General features: G+C 46.4%; 2 protein-coding genes across 5 annotated transcripts in view; one reads left to right on the forward strand and one right to left on the reverse strand.

Annotated features, from left to right (window-relative positions):
* cftr (CF transmembrane conductance regulator) overlaps positions 1–13,277 on the forward strand; it is a 22,505-nt gene extending 9,228 nt beyond the window's left edge. For both annotated transcript variants that reach the window (XM_057051407.1, XM_057051406.1), the window contains exons 10-27: positions 410–586; positions 707–898; positions 2,541–2,635; positions 3,233–3,319; positions 3,890–4,676; positions 4,769–4,897; positions 4,978–5,015; positions 5,249–5,535; positions 5,611–5,690; positions 5,837–5,987; positions 6,876–7,103; positions 8,034–8,134; positions 9,243–9,473; positions 10,115–10,270; positions 10,344–10,433; positions 10,502–10,674; positions 11,079–11,184; positions 11,560–13,277. In XM_057051407.1, coding sequence (XP_056907387.1) covers positions 410–586; positions 707–898; positions 2,541–2,635; positions 3,233–3,319; positions 3,890–4,676; positions 4,769–4,897; positions 4,978–5,015; positions 5,249–5,535; positions 5,611–5,690; positions 5,837–5,987; positions 6,876–7,103; positions 8,034–8,134; positions 9,243–9,473; positions 10,115–10,270; positions 10,344–10,433; positions 10,502–10,674; positions 11,079–11,184; positions 11,560–11,775 — 3,324 coding nt within the window. In that variant the 3' untranslated portion in view covers positions 11,776–13,277. The remainder of the gene's footprint in view (positions 1–409; positions 587–706; positions 899–2,540; positions 2,636–3,232; positions 3,320–3,889; positions 4,677–4,768; positions 4,898–4,977; positions 5,016–5,248; positions 5,536–5,610; positions 5,691–5,836; positions 5,988–6,875; positions 7,104–8,033; positions 8,135–9,242; positions 9,474–10,114; positions 10,271–10,343; positions 10,434–10,501; positions 10,675–11,078; positions 11,185–11,559) is intronic.
* Positions 13,278–13,617: 340 nt separating this feature from the next.
* Positions 13,618–16,603, reverse strand: part of cttnbp2 (cortactin binding protein 2) — a 35,086-nt gene continuing 32,100 nt past the window's right edge. For 2 of the 3 annotated variants that reach the window (XM_057051403.1, XM_057051404.1), the window contains 5 exons: positions 16,601–16,603; positions 16,176–16,227; positions 15,978–16,077; positions 15,304–15,411; positions 13,618–14,930 (listed from right to left, as the gene is read on the reverse strand). The exon at positions 16,601–16,603 is cut by the window's right edge and continues 189 nt beyond it. In XM_057051403.1, the coding sequence (XP_056907383.1) occupies positions 14,616–14,930; positions 15,304–15,411; positions 15,978–16,077; positions 16,176–16,227; positions 16,601–16,603 (578 nt within the window). In that variant the 3' untranslated portion in view covers positions 13,618–14,615. The other variant, XM_057051405.1, reaches the window with a different exon arrangement.

Raw genomic sequence — 16,603 nt, forward strand, 5'->3', positions numbered from 1 at the left:
TTCACAAATGAATGGGAGGGGTGTTGCCTTTCTTTACTGCTGACGCATCTACGTCACCTCATTAGAATAAGAATTGCAGAGACAGATGTATATAAAACACAGCAAGTCCTTGGCATTAGATGAAGGGGGACCCATAAAATGTCAAAGGGGTCAATGATTTAGCCAGAGTGGAGCAGACTCCCCTTTTTTGCAATGGTGCGATGAGCTGTCCATTAATGTTTACAGAGGTTGTAGTGAAATCAGGCCATTGTGAAACTGTGGGACAGTGTGAGTGTTCTGCTGGAGAATCTGTTGTTCCTGACAGCTGGTGTCTCTGAGCCTCTGGCCACTTCTGTAAAATGGCTCAAAACATGTGTCATTGCTCACATTATCTCCTTGCTCTGTACAAACATGGAAATTTCTCCCGCAGGGAATAAGTGAATTGTTTGAGAAGATCAAGCAGGAGAACAAAGCGAACGGACACATGGCCAACGACCCCGGGCTCTTCTTCACCAACTTGTATGTCACACCAGTTCTCAAAAACATCAGCCTGTATCTGGAGAAGGGAAAGATGCTGGCAGTGGCTGGATCCACTGGTGCAGGAAAGGTGAGCCAGATGCTCCCGTATACATTATTATCCCAAATTGTTCCTAAAGAAGCCATTAGTATTGTTCTGAGTTGTGAAGAAGAAAACAAATGACCTAAAATGTGAACCCGTTTGTTCCAGAGTTCCCTGCTCATGATGATCCTGGGAGAATTGGTGCCTACAGAAGGTAAAATCAAACACAGTGGCCGCATCTCCTTCTCACCCCAGAATTCCTGGATCATGCCGGGGACCATCCGAGACAACATCCTGTTTGGCCTGACCTATGACGAGTACCGCTACACGTCTGTGATCAAGGCCTGTCAGCTGGAGGAGGTACAGGATTTACACTCTAATGTCTAGAGGGCACAGCATGAGCACAAATCGTCTGAATTATTGTAAATGCGTTAGCATTAAAAATACAAATAAGTTCACTCTATTACTTGTAGTGCAGTTTTCTTCTATTGCCAGCTTCTTGTAAGTTTTTAATCTTCCGTTGGGCGTCTGCTCTCTGTATCTGAGAGGGGCTTAATGGTGGAAACATGGAAACCTGAAACTTGGAAACTCCTTCAGAGTCTCCGAACAGACACATGCTTGCAGATCCTGTCAATTGCGCTCTCTATCTCTCCCCCCTCCCTCCCCACACACTCATGAACCCCTGTGTTGAGTGACTGCCCCCTCAACAGAATAATGTGGTCTCTGTTGCCATGGTAATCTCGTTACTGTATGTCACTGGGATGGAATATGAGCTTGCCACTTCTCAGTGACTGTTGCAACACAGATGAGTTGAAGGGACTAATTGTCTGCCCCGTAATAACGAACGTTTAAAAACCCAAACCTTGACATCAATAAACAAATCCCCAATCATCGCTTTAACTTGGTACAAGTGTATTTAAGTAGTTGTTTCAATTCTACACTCTTGTCATTATTTGTAGTGAAATCAGTGCAGCGTACAGTCATCGTTCCTTTGCTTTCACCGGTATTGTCATTGTGTTTTACAAAAACACAACCTGTTGTCACAGCAAGCAAAGGGGATTTTCCTTAGAATACTGGCATTTCTACATGTATGTGGTGTAAAAGCCAGGCTCCATTTCATGCTTGGGAAGAGGCGTAAAAGTGAAATAAAGGCAGGATAGACAGAAGGTGCATTGTGAATTCCATATATTGTATGTAAATGACGAGAGTGAAGGAAAAGCCTCCTCGTGGCCTCTCTCAGAATGTTGAAAGGTCGCCCAGTGTTGACTGTATTGTCCAAAGTTTGGTTTGTCCTGTACTCTTTTAATCCAAGCTCTTGCGTACAAGCGGGGCAGGACCTGCACACTAGGGATCAAATGCACGCAGGGGTGTCTCATTTAGAGAAATGGAATCTCAATTCTGATTCGAATGCATTTAAGAGTTTGGAGAAGAAAACCAAGAGGTGGGGGGGGGGGCAAGAGATCTAAGGGAGAATCCCCAGAGAAAACCTGTCACACAAGAGTGAGACGGTCACAGCCTTTAGTGGGCATGTGATTGTAATTTCACACTATTGTCTTCTTCGGCAGCACCAGACACACTGCAGTGGGTGGTCCTGCCTCTGTAAACTCATCTTTTTTCCAAGTCTAACCTTTCTCTGCTAGCTTGGCCAGGTCTTTTTGTTCAGTGAGACACACAGCATGTGCTTTTGTCATTCTACCTTCACTTTACAAGCTGTTTAAACATGTTAACTTGATTTCCTATGCGCTCCAGTCAGGACAGCGGGAGCTGCTGTTCAAAAGGTAGGAAGCTTTTTACGATGATAAACTTGTGCGCTGGCTTCATCCTCATCGCCGTGTGGCTGTCTTTCACCTGCTCTTATACCTGATGATTGTCAGTAAAGTTTTGTGGCAGCTTCCATGTTTGGAGCTCATCTGTGGTTTGTGCTTTTTAGTGCCTCAGTGGTCTTCTTGCTATATAAGAGGACTACAGAGGCGGGGGTTTGACAGCTCCTCTTTCTCTTTAGGACTTTGCTTTGCTACCTGACAAAGACAGGACACTTCTCATGGAAGGAGGGGTGACCCTAAGCGGAGGTCAAAGGGCACGCCTGGGTTTGGCCAGGTACTTTCTGCCACACTCTAGCGTCTTTCAGCGCACCTCGTCCACCCCCTTGGATCTACTCTATTTTCACAGGCCGCTGCAAATTTGGATATAATTTTGCCTTTGTTTTTCATGTAGTTTAGAGGAAAATCAAAACAGACACTTGGAAGCCAAAGAGGTACATCTCAGGTCTCTAAATTGTTCCTCAGCATCACCATAACTTTTTCCATCAAGAGGATCCACTAAAAGCACAAATGCTCTTGACTTGTTTGAAAAGGCAACTCTTCACGTCGGTTCCCAGGAGTAAAAACACTCAGGCACTTGCTGAGATTTATTTCCCCAGAGCTGATAACTATCTTTTATCTTTATTCGTTTATCTGCTGCTGCGTGTTCTGTGGTCTGTCTCGACTATGACGAGTGCTTTCTATGGTGTCATTAGAGCTTTATGGCACCATTAAAGTCACACACACTCATATTCCCATGCATTATTTATTAAACTCTAAATATTCCCTGATATTGATTTAGCCACTCCCAGATTTGTCATCATCCTCTGGCTTTTTGTTGTTTCCATGTGTTCATGTGTCTAACTTCCAGCGTGTCTCTGCTTCCCCCTCCCAGGGCTGTCTACAAAGATGCTGACCTCTACTTGCTCGATGCACCTTTTACCCACCTGGACCTTGTAACGGAGAGAGAGATCTTTGAGAAGTGTGTATCCTGAGACTTTCATTCGGGGGAGGTTGTGGGTGTTAGAACTAGGGATCAGGTTTAAGCTCGAGGTTGTTTCCTGAGTCAGTTGTGGTGGGAGAGTTATAGGAAATTCTAAAATAAATAAGGACATTGTACAGGAAAAGATGATCGCAGAATTTCTCAAAGGGATGAAGGGAGCGGGAAAATGACAAAAAACGTACCCACAAAAGTTTGGAAATAACTTTAGCTTTAAATTACTTTGAATTTTCATATGATCCTAAAGTAATAGTTCTGAAGTGGTCAGTGTGACCTGCGTGAAGTCACGACTCAGGAATTTAAATACTCATTAAAATATTACAAGCAAAGGCCTGACGGCTTCATACCAGTCAAATTTCACCTCACTACGACGACCTGGCCGAACATGTTTCCATATTCGCATATTATGAGCGTTTTTGCTGTACTGTCACCCAGCACCTTGAACATACACAAGTCTGGACAGTCAATGCTTCAAACTGATGCCCTGCGAAGCGATGCCTCATTTTTGAGCCGTAATCTTTTACAACGCGTGTTTTCTGTCTCGATGCACAGGTGTGTGTGTAAACTGATGGGCTCCAAAACCCGTATTGTGGTCACCAGCAAGTTGGAGCATCTCAAGCGGGCTGACAAAATCCTGCTCTTGCACAATGGAGACTGTTACTTCTACGGCACGTTCTTGGAGCTCCAGGCCCAGCGGCCTGACTTCAGCTCGCTCCTCCTCGGCCTGGAGGCCTACGACAACATCAATGCGGAGCGACGTAGCTCCGTTCTCACGGAAACCCTTCGCAGGGTCTCCGTCGATGAAACTGCAGGTTTCCGAGGTCCTGAGTCCATTCGCCAGTCATTCCGTCAGCCGCCACCCCCAGTCATTGTATCCGGATCCCAAGGCAATCCCGGAGGTGACGGCTACCCAGAAAAACGCAAGCAGTCCCTCATCCTCAATCCCTTGGCAGCAGCTCGAAAGTTCTCTTTTATGGGGAACTCGAACGCGGGAAATGCCGCCCAGGCCACGGCGACAGAGGATGGGGTTCACGAACATTCTGAGAGGAGGTTCTCTGTGGTGCCGGAGGACGATCAAGTAGAGGAGGTGCTCCCCCGAAGCAACGCGTACCATCACGGGCTGCATCATCTCAGTGGGCAGAGGCGCCAGTCCGTGCTGGCTTTCATCACCACGTCTCAGGGCCAGGAGCGCCGAGCGCAGATACAGTCCTCTTTCAGAAAAAAGCTGTCCATCACGCCTCAGTGTGACCTGGCGTCCGAGCTGGACATCTATGCTCGACGCCTGTCCAAGGACAGCGTCTATGATATCAGTGAGGATGTGGACACGGAAGATATGGAGGTAAGATTTTCCGTTCACTGCACAAGTTTGTATCTTGGCGTTCTTGATGAATCACATGCTTTACTTTGTGTTTTTGTTTTTATTTTTCCCAGCAATGCTTTGCTGATGATCGTGACAACACTTTTGAAACTACCTCATGGAGCACGTACCTCCGCTACGTCTCCACCAACAAGAGTTTGGTCTACGTCCTGATTTTCATATTTGTTGTCTTCGTGATTGAGGTATAATGATGGTTTGGTTCATCTTGTGGAACCTCCTATGGATTCAGATCACAAAGTTCCTGTTTTGTTTCTGTCACCAGGTTGCTGGTTCAGTCGTCGGCATTTTCTTAATTACTGAGTAAGTGCTGTGATTAATGAAAGTTAGTGGCGCCGATGGCACCTTGTGTGGAAGCAACAGTGAAAGTTTTTGCATGTTTCTTGACTTTTTCTCCTAGTTTCTTTATTGAACATAAGCCCCCACTAAATAGTTTTCTGGCAAATTAAATTATTAATAATAGGGATTCATGTTCTCTGAGGAATATACAGGGAGTATATCTAAATGTGGATCAACCTGTCCTCTTGCTATGTTAGCACAATCTGGAGGGATGGCGCCAACCCATCATCACCCAACTACATAGATCAGCAGCACTCCAATACTTCGTCTCCGCCCACCCACCTGGCAGTCATCGTCACGCCAACCAGTGCTTACTACATCATATACATCTTTGTGGCCACGTCGGAGAGCGTTCTGGCCTTGGGATTCTTCAGGGGTCTCCCGTTAGTGCACACATTGCTCACCGTGTCCAAAAGGCTTCATGAACAGATGCTCAGCGCTGTCCTGCGAGCCCCCATGGCTGTGCTCAACACTATGAAGACAGGTCTTTATCCCTCAGGTCTTTTTTTAATTTGTTCTCCTGCTTCCTGGGTTGACAACTTTTCCATTACTCCTTCAGGCCGAATCATGAATAGATTCACCAAGGACATGGCCACCATCGATGACATGCTCCCTCTGGTGCTGTTTGACCTTATTCAGGTACCTATATAATACCTTTCTGAGGTGTCGTATCTGAATCATCAGTCAGTTTAATGTCTTTATTTTAATGTTTAGTGTCTTTGGGATTCCTGAACAGAAACAGGCCACTGTATTGTTCACGTCTTTGCTTCTCTCGCTTTCACCAGCTGACACTGATCGTTACGGGGGCCATCTTCACTGTGTCCATCATGCGGCCTTACATCTTCATCGCTGCCATCCCCTTGGCCATCATCTTCGTCATTCTTCGGAAATACTTCCTGAGAACCGGACAGCAGCTCAAGCTGCTGGAGGCTGAAGGTGAGGACACCAGAGGGAGCATGTCATCCATGGTGGCGTTATGACCCATTTGTTTTATCTGACAACTCAAGAACAAGTGTTGAAGGACAAAAGTGAACGATCCGAGCGAGAGCACGATGGAGGTAAGAGAGGAAACGAGCCTCTGGGGCAGATGCCACAGTAATCACAACTCAACAGACAGAGACGGTGATGGCTGGGGGCCAAGGGGGCAGAGATCGCCACAAAGAACAAAAACATGACGGAGGGAAGGGTTGACAGAATGGATGGTTGCCACAGAGGGGGAATCATTTACAAAAAGGTTTTATCATCGCACAAATTAACCTATAGAGAGAAGTATCATTTAGATTATTTTTTCCTAGGAAACCACAAATTTCCCTTGATTTTTACAATTAAACTATATATTAGATTTGAAACCCTGAGGAACAACCATGGTCAAGTGTGAAGGGAAAAAGCCTGGATTAGATTTTTGGTCATGGGCGGTGTGGTGTGGGGGGGAAGCTGAGAAAGCAGGTCACTGGACTGCTGACAGCGATGCTACACCATGTGTTTTTTACACTTCCCCGCTCTGCCCTCAGCTCTTACTAAATGTGTGGTTCGCTGCTGATGGGGTCTTTCCGGAGTGTGCGCAGGGCAGAGAGCTGAGCCGACCTGGGATTTCCTCCCACCACATCCTGATGTTGCTCTCTGGTGTCACAAACACGACTTCAGAAAAATGATAGTGGGCATGTCTCTCAAATCTTTATATCAGCATAAATGAACATATTGGACGTATTCACAGCTTAGAGCCGTGACTACTCAAGCCAAAGCAGCAATGTATCAAAACTGGGGGGGGAAAAAACAAACCCTGAATCAAGTGCGGGAACATTAATTTTCTTTTTTCTCCCTCAGCTCGAAGTCCCATCTTCTCCCACCTCATCATCTCCCTGAAGGGGTTATGGACAATTCGTGCGTTTGGACGCCAGACGTACTTTGAGACTCTCTTCCATAAAGCGCTGAACACCCACACGGCCACCTGGTTCCACTACCTGTCCACGCTGCGTTGGTTTCTTTTTCGCTGTGACATCATTTTCGTCCTTTTCTTCACTGCTGCCGCCTTCATCGCCGTCGGAACCAACCGTGAGTGCTGGCTTTTACAAAAGAACCCCTTGTCATTTAAAGGTGGGCCAGGCATTTTAACTGAATACCCACCAAAAACGAAACCCTCAATTTCAGTGAGTAATGCATCGAAAGAAGGGAATGTACTAAAAACATTAATTTACAGTGTACACACTTTAAAGGCTCTTCTAGGATTTAGAAAACAATCTGTTTTGACCAAGGTCACATTCCTGGGCCTCTTCTTCTGCTCCTCTCCGCCCTAGGCTACACCTGAACCCAGACATGACTACAGTAAAGTAGACCCAGAGAAATTGGTTAATGTGTTGCTTCCCATATGTTTGATTCTCCATGTTTTACTCTAATATTGTGGCTACCCTATCTGGACTAAATTATAAAATACATTGGAGGTTAATTGTCCTCGTCTCTGCATTCAATAGTTGGACATTTTACGTTGAGGTCATCAATATTTATATTCATAAGGCTCAGACATGATGTGTAAAGAGAATCCGCCCTTAAATTTGGCCAGAAAGTGTAATTTTAGAATTAAAACAAATGTTTTTCTTTTCATACGGGAACGCTGACATTTACTGCAAATGAGGCAAAACTGCTGAAACTCCAGGAGAATAATCTAATTTTACTGAATTCAGTCTGTGGGTTGGTTAGTAAATGGCTATTTTATGGGCTACCGGTGTGTGTCACACTGTATAGTCTCAACTTGGTTTGTCTGTACAAATGGATCAAATCTGCCACACAACAGGAAGCATGTGTGTGTCTGTGCGTGCCCCATTCATCGAGCCCAACATGTGTGATTGCGTCATGTGCTTTGAGTGCCATTACAAGGCAGTTTCACAGCCCATTACTTCCCAAAAGGGCCGGGACCTGAGCTGTTGCGCAACAGTGTTTTTCTGACATCAGGGAGGCTTTGATTGACACGGCTGTGTGTTTCTACAGAGGACAAACCAGGGGAGATTGGCATCATCGTGGCCCTCGCCATGCTCATCCTGGGGACGTTCCAATGGGCCGTCATCACCAGCATCACTGTGGACGGCTTAGTATGTAGCAGCGCAAACACACTCATCACTGTCTTTGATTGCGTCATGGCGAGATTTCATTCTTATTCAAATTGGCCTTTGAATGGCCCTTCAAGGTTGATCACGTATTCCACAAACGGGAACGTTTGGATCTCAGAGTTTATAGGTTTGTTTTTATATTCCAGCTTCAGCAGACGGTGTCTGGCCTTCCGTTGTCGTCTCTTGACAGCGACTCGCTGTTGAATTTTGTTGAAGTTAACATCGAAAAGCACCCGTCAGTGTAGAGGTCCCAGCTGCTCCAGTGAAGTTCACATCTGCTAATCCAGTTGTTAGAATTTGGGGGGGGTTGATGTCATGATCTGCCACTTTTAATTGCATTCCAATTTGGAGTATTTAGGACTTTTTTATGGTTTTATGTTTAACCTTAGATGCTTGATTGATGCATTTCTTTGCGTACCAGTGTGATACTGCATTTACCATCATCAGGAGGGAGTCCTGCACCTGACCTGGGATCAGTAACGCGCTCATGTTTCAGTCCAGCGCTTAGTTATGTTGTTTCAGCGTCTTGTCTGAGCATTACTCAGAAGATAGAGGAAGAACGTGGTGATCTGCAGCTACATGACTGCTCACTGCTGTTTGTTCACAGGCTTTGAAGGTCTTTCTACCCGCCCGCCTGCGGTGCCCCCCCCCCCCCCCACACACACACACACACATGCTCGTGAACAGAGCTGATGGAGCTTATCGCGATACGGGACATTTTGTTCGGAACACGTTTTCACTTTGGTGGCTTGTATTTGGGGGAGTTGTCACATTGTGGCTGATTCAGATCCAGAAAACGGCCGCACGGCGACAAATCTCCCTCACTCACGACCGGGCGACGCTGTCCAGGTTTCAGAGTGATTCGTCATCCATTTTATTAAGCTCTTCCCTGTTGCATTTACCTTTATTTGATGCTTTTGTCGCCACATTTGAATAAAATGCAAGAGCATAATGTTTATTTAACATCCCCCCCTCTCTGGATTCTGATGTTTAATCACCAGAGTTAATCTTCGCATTCACACGATGCCTTGAAAACCCTGAAATGCTTAAAGAAATGAACCTCCACTGATCTCCTGGCCCGCTCCTTTAGATGCGCTCAGTCGATCGAGTGTTCAAGTTCATCGACCTCCCGTCGGAGGAGCTGCTGCCGGGAAAACCTGGTGGTAAAGGACGCCCTGACCTCATCATCGACAACCCACATGCCCAGGACTACTGGCCAAACCGGGGCCAGATGGACGTCCAGGGTCTGGCGGTGAAATACACGGAGGCAGGTCGCGCCGTCCTCAGTGACATCTCCTTCTCTGTGGAGGGCGGTCTCAGCGTAAGTCTTGAGTGACAGCTGAACCTTTAATGAATTATGGCAGAGTGATGTGTGTTGGCTCTTTTTATCAAACTTGGATCATCTGAGAGGGGGCCCGGCAAGTAAAAGTAGCATACAGTAGCAAGGTCGTCGCAAGGTTAAAAGCTGTATAAAGGTCCAGTGTGAAGATATTTCAGATAGATCTGATGGTTTCTGCTCCCACTAATACAGAAATTGACCCTAAGATATGTTTTAGTAGGAAATTTGGGGCCCTGTGCTATTTCATGAACGGGCATCAATGGGGGCCACAGCTTTCAGTAGCATGAGATAAAGCTGCAGCATGTGGCTCCTGTATCCGTTTCTGCTCCTGGAGGTAATTGCAGTCAGGATGAGCTCCTCCTAATGAATCCTGGTGGACAGCAGAGCTTATTAAGTGTCAGCACTTTACCCTCGTCCCATTAGCTTCTCAGGGGTCTCCTGTTCGATCAGAAAATTGTTGATGCATGAGAAGTGAAGAAAGTGACCTTTTACAACTCCTTGATCCTTAATTGCACATTAGTTTATTATACGTATCGTAGGTGTAGTTGCTAAAAAGTTAAGAATGAGATGTTTTTTTTTTAAATGAACTGTAAACACATCAAATGGCGCGTGTGTGCACGTAGATGGGGCTGCTGGGTCGCACGGGTTCGGGGAAGAGCACCCTGCTCTCGGCTCTGCTGCGCCTCGCCTCCACCGACGGCGAGATCTCCATCGACGGCATTTCCTGGAACTCCGTCCCTCTGCACAAGTGGAGGAAGGCCTTCGGCGTGGTGCCGCAGGTACGTCTGGGACCGCCCAGACACTTTCCTGCTATGATGGGATGTGAACTGAAGTTTGTTCTTTGTTTCACAGAAAGTCTTTATTCTAACCGGAACCTTCCGCATGAACCTGGACCCACACGGACGTTACAGCGACGAGGAGCTGTGGCGGGTCGCCGATGAGGTGAGGGTTCTACACCGGTAACTACACCGCGCCGGTCAGGGGAATGAACCTTTGACATGTGTCAACAGGTGGGCTTGAGGTCCGTGATCGAGCAGTTTCCCGACAGGCTGGACTTCCAGCTGGAGAACGGAGGCAGCGTGTTGAGTCACGGGCACAAACAGCTGATGTGTCTGGCCCGCTCCATCCTCAGCAAGGCCCGCATCCTGCTGCTGGACGAGCCGTCGGCCTACCTCGACACCATGTACGTACCCACGCCGGAACGTCAGCCTGCGTACATCAGTAGCAAAAATGAAAGGTAGCTCTCGATGCATCCTGGATCACAGCCGATTGCCTTTAAGTGATCCAGGCTTTGTTTATACTTCCAATGTGTGTGTGGCGTCCTGATGTCACAGTACAACCCAAGTCATCCATGTCGAATGTGTGATGTTCCTGTCACTGCATATGGTGGCAATCTGCGACGCTGACGGTAATTCTGTGTGTGATCTACTGGGAAGGGTAATCGTGTGTGCTTATAGTAAATAAAGTGTCTAATGAGCAATCAGGTTTAGCCCGGGGTCAGCGCTGCCTGCTGTTTCATGCCTCGGCAGAACCAGAACTCGGGTTAAAGTGGGCACTGATTGCGATCGTTTGTGTGTTGGTGAGCAGAACGTTGCAGGTCCTGAGGAAGACCCTCAAGCACGCCTTTTCTGACTGCACCGTCATCCTGTCGGAGCATAAAGTGGAGCCGCTGCTGGAGTGCCAGTCGTTCCTGGTGAGTTTCCTGTTGAACTGGGCTCGGATGTTCTGTTGTAACGTGGACGCTTGTAAAACTTGTAGGACAGAACCTTTGCGTTGTGGCTGTCGGGGCTCAACATTTGCTTGTCATTAGTGGGGGGGGGGGGGGGGGGGGGTTGTGCTGGAACTGGCGGCTACCGTGAGGATAGCATGAGGGAAATGACCTCAGTCATGACCTGCAGGAGGAAGCAGGAAGGAATTCATTCCTCAATCCTTAATTCACTTTGGGGCTCTTTTTTATTCTGTTTTGCCTGAATCAATGTAGCAACTGTTGGATTTGTACCTGTTCTAAGATCAAACAGACGTTCTTAAGGACACTTGGGATGCTAATAGCACCTCCTCCATTGTGCAGGTGATTGAAGGCAGCTCTGTGAAGAGCTACGACTCCATCCAGAAGCTCCTGAACGAGATGAGCCACCTGAAACAGGCCGTGAGCGCCGCCGACCGGCTGCGGCTCTTCCCGGCGCTGCACCGCCTCAACTCTATAAAGAGGGCGCCGCCGCAGGCCGCCAAGATCTCCTCCCTGCCGGAGGAAGCGGAGGACGAGGTCCACGACACGCGGCTGTAAACGCCCAGGCACACGCACGCCCGTAACTCTAACGGACAAAAACTGGAGGATGAGACCGAGCAGTTCGAAGGCTCTGAGAAGCTTTAACTCCAGGGTTGCCGTGCCTGTTCGAGTCAGCACCGGGACAGAAACGGTTCAAATATAATCGGACCGGTGAAAATTGTAGTGCCGTGTTTGTGCTTGATTTCTATACACTTATAATTGATCTGACCGTTGATAATAGTTGATCTGGCTCAGTGTGCGCAGTAGCTCCACGGCTGCTGACGCGGTTCCAAGGCTGCCGTTTTCTTTCCAGTAAGACTCTATTGAAGTGCCTGGTTAACCACGCAGGCGTGCTCTCGGATGTGCTGGAGCTGCTCAGATGGTCCGGATCATCTCGCCTGCTGCAGGTCTGAGCTCTTCTCCTCCGGCATCATGGCTGGTTTCACCCTCCTGCACCGTTTGAGTGCCTTCTAATCACAGTCAATCACTTCAGATTATCAGGAGTTGCATTTGCTTTGAAAAAGCATAAATTGTCAGGGCTTGTTTGGTTTTTTTTGTTAATTGTTTAAATGTTTGAACAAAGGGATTCTTTTCTACTGCAGCGGTCCCATAATCCATAATCTAGCATCGGATTCTGTCTGGCTTCCAGATTACGCACTAGTTCACCATAGAGGCGTGGCAACCTGGATGAGTGATGATGGGTTGGTAGGCCAGCTTCATCCACCTGTGTCCATCTAAACAGCTTCCAGAGGCGCAGCACAGGTGCAATAACTCTGAAAATGCTGTATTTGCGTTTTAATGCTGCCACTTCACTTCTTTCCTGTCTGTTAGGAACCATTTTTAAAACCAGTTGAAGTTTCAGTCCCAATTACACATCTCTGAAACTTCAGGGTTGACGTGGAAACGGCTCTAAGCTCCTCAAACGTCACCAGCTCCATCAGAGAATTCTCTGGCGCGTCCTCAGTAACACGCACGTGCACCCAGCAGCTGGTTACCAGCACAAATTTGCCAAACTTTCTCCTGTTGCCTTGTGCAGCGAAATAATTTCCTGCATGTTTTAGGAGGTCTGACCTTCAGAAACCTCACCGCCAACACACACACTCGCCACCTGTTGCTGTTTACTGACTCTGACGACCCGTATTTTTCTATTTGAATGCACTTTAGAGATGCCCTGAGGGACTCGTCTGCTTTCGCTGCGAGGAAACGAATCATTAAAGGCCGCGCCGCCTTTTTCAAGCGTAATTTTTCAGTCTCAAACCCGCTGTGCTTGTTCGTTCTTCCACCTGAAACTGGAATAAGGCTTCGATTAATCTGATTTCTCTTCGGTGGCTTTGGAAAACAGCGAGGCGGGAAAAATCGGAAGGTACTGGAGACGTTTCTGACACGTTAACTGTGACTTTTTTCTTTTTTTAAACCATTTAAGAACAAAACTGGTTTGTTTCTTACTCATAGGAGGACACGCGTCCAAATATTGTAAAATATTCAATTATATTTCCAATTAAACTAAATGTTTTTGAGAATCAGTGAGGGTGTCATTTATTTAACATTTATTCATGTGGTACTTTTATATTTAAACTGTTTTAAAAATGGTAAATACCACAGAAGCAAATCACCAGATAAAAGGCTTAAAATCAGATGTGTGAAACTACATACAAACCTAGAATTAAGCAATCAGCGTTAAATATAATACAAAAATTATTTTGTCCAAAAACAAAAATATCACTGCATTGTTCAAGATTTGTAAAGTTTCAGAAATCAACCTTATTTGCATAAATGATCTGAACCTGGAAAGTTCTGGGAATTCTAAACTCTTTGAGGCTCTAATAAAGAAGGAAAATTAAGTCCAGCAGGGAGGAAAGGGGGGGTGTTAAACAGCGACTTTAATGTTTGTGCTTGAAAGACAATTGTTAAAACCTCAAACAGCCATCAAAAGGTGGACTAAAATCTCTCCTGTACATATGTATAGATATTTATATATAAACAGCATCCACTTAAAGTACATGTTTAAAGTGGAAACATAAGAACGGTGGTGATGGAAGGCAAAAACAGGGTGGGGGTCAAATGAACGTGACTCCGGGGAGAAGCGATGGGCGTTTAAATATTTATTATGGCTTACAGTGGATCGAGGACATCCTGTGTTCATACACTTCTAGTACTTATTGCCACAAATCCTCCGCTTTGAAACAAGCAGAGGCTTCAGAACCAAACGCATTTTACAAACACTATATACAAGTTTGAGGGGGGGGGGGGTCAGCAGTTTCTTTAGGTTTCACTGTACAAGCATCAGACCACATACACCAATCTATAGAGCATTTAAACTAATTCTTATTTACAAATATATTTTGTAAAACCCTGATTAATTTCAACAGTATCTGAACCAACCTTGCAGCTATTTAGATAAAACACTTGAATATCTCAAAATACTTGATAGCCAAAAAAATAAAAACCCAAAAAAAACGCGTTGATCCAAAAACACTTTTCACCACACGATAAATACCTTCAGTTGCTCTCCGATGCCTCGCACCAGGCAGGAGCACCGGATTTCTCTACTGTTTGGAGGCAGTCGAACGCTTCATCGGCGTATTCTGGCGGAATACTGTCGTTTGCAGGTTGATGCTCTGGAATAAGGCGACGGCGTCGCCTTCACCACGTTCTTTTGGTATTTTTTTCCTCAGGTAAACTTCTACCAAATAGTCAAATACTTCAAATACTGTAATAGAATAAAACTATGGTCCCCAAGTACACAACTGTAGTACAGTGTAACGAGTACAGTTAACAAGTACGAATACTAAGAGTCAAAGGTCGTCTAGTCTTTACATTGTGGGGCGTTTGAGGCGGAATATGGCGGGGGGGGGGGTCTATTTGTTGTTGTCATGCAGGTCTCTGTTGAAGATCCAGATGTCTTCTTGTGTTTGGTTGTTGATGTTGTTACGGTAGAGGTTGTTGTTGCTGCTGCTGGGGGGCATCGGCTTCGTTCTGCTGCTGATTCTGCCCCGGGTGGGGGGCGCCTGGTTGCGGACGGGGCTGCCGTTGGCGGTGGAAGCGGCTCGTGTCTGCTGCCCCCTGCTGCTCGGGATGGGGAGCTGCGATCTGGCGCGGGGGCTGGATCGGCGGTCTCGGTTCTGGGCGGCTGCGTGGCTGCTGGAGCTGCTGCGGGACTGACCGACGCCAGGCTGCAGGCGACGTAGCATCAGGTGAGCGGCGGCCATTTTAACAAGGACGCACTTAAACATAAATCTGAAGCTCGCAGGAGGAAACGGGAACAACCGAGTGTAGAGATTTAAGTTAAGGAACTATAAACACACGAGATTTCTGCCGGAATTCCCTCGCTAATCACTTGAAATGTTTTGGTTCCTTGTCTTTTGTTCCCTTGTGGAGTGTTTTGGACGACTCCTGTGGTGAGCGGCAGCTCCTAAATCCCACCACATCAAAGGACATCAACCGAATTTCGGGGTTAATCCCGCTGATGAAGCTTCTGTTTTTCCCCAGACGCAGCACCTATTGTTTTAAATATTTTGTGGGCTTAAATCTTTGTTGTGCTCTCACCGTCTGCAGTTGTTGATCGTGGGCGGTTTCCTGCTCTGCGGCGTGGTCCGGCGGCGTCCCAGCGGGGGTGCTGGCGAAGAGGATGAGGTCATCTTTGGCCTGAAGGATCTGCAAGAGACGAAACTGGTGAAACCTGGACCGAACGTGAGTGACGGCAGCAGTGTTGCTGTGCAGCGGATCATTGGTGTAAGGGAATTAGAGGGTGGGGAGGTTCATGAGGCGCTGAAAAACCCTTTTTGTTTTGTTTTTCATGAGGAAGTGTCTGGAAATTTATTTAAAACAGAATTTTGGGATGAGTCAGACTACATTAAAATAAGTATGATGACCCGATTTTGCTTAAAAAAACAAACTTCTAGCGAGAGGCCTGTCTGTCATATTTAAAGTCAGCAGATTAATCATCTGCAGAAATCAACTGAAATCAAACGCGATACTAACTATGGCCGCCAGGGGGCAGCAGATACAAAAGTGCTCATTTGTCACGTTTGGTTAAAACTCCATATACAGTCAATCAGGAGTCAGGGTCCAATATAAATGCAAAAAAACCCTTTGAATTAAGATTTTGATCTAGTAAAAGACACTGATAAACCTTCATGTTGCACAGAATTTGAGATTTGCATACAAACGCTTCATCTAAACAGCGGAGTTGGAGAACTGATGGTGACATGTGACTGTACCTTACTGATGTCTGGCTCTGATTTACTGGAGCACATGGTTTGGAGCTCTCTGATTAGATCAGTCTCATCGTCTGAGAACACAGACAGACCAACGGGCTCCCTGTAAAAAAAAAAAAAAAAACGTAAGAAAATTGAGTACAGCCCCAGGTTTTTAAATACCAGGTGATATTAATGAAATCAGTTCAACAGGAGACAAACCTGTGATCTTTGCCATTGGCAGTGAAGCGGACGTCAGTGCTGGACTTCGAACCTGCAACAACAACAAAAAATTGCTGGGTAAGAATGGTTCAATTCAGTATTCATACTTTAAACTCAAATTAAATAATTGCAGAATTACTGAAACGCATTCTGTCCGAATTCTGCCCTTCATTATACCCGTTAATAGCGCCCCCTTGTGGTTCCTCCGTAGACCAGTTGGAGTTTTCTTCTTTTGAACCACGAATTATCAACGAAGTCTGTAACTTCTGAAAACCTTTCAGTCTTCATCTGAAAGTGCACGTGCCTCCTTGTCCACAGGTTCCATGAGTTTATATAAAAAAAGCTCCCACATGCAGTGAGATGAACACGAAGCCCCCCCTCCGTCAGACCCTAGTTTATCAGTGCTGTCATGGCAACTGCCCTACCTT

The sequence above is a fragment of the Takifugu flavidus genome, chromosome 13 (assembly GCF_003711565.1).
Source record: "Takifugu flavidus isolate HTHZ2018 chromosome 13, ASM371156v2, whole genome shotgun sequence".
Lineage (NCBI taxonomy): Eukaryota > Metazoa > Chordata > Actinopteri > Tetraodontiformes > Tetraodontidae > Takifugu > Takifugu flavidus.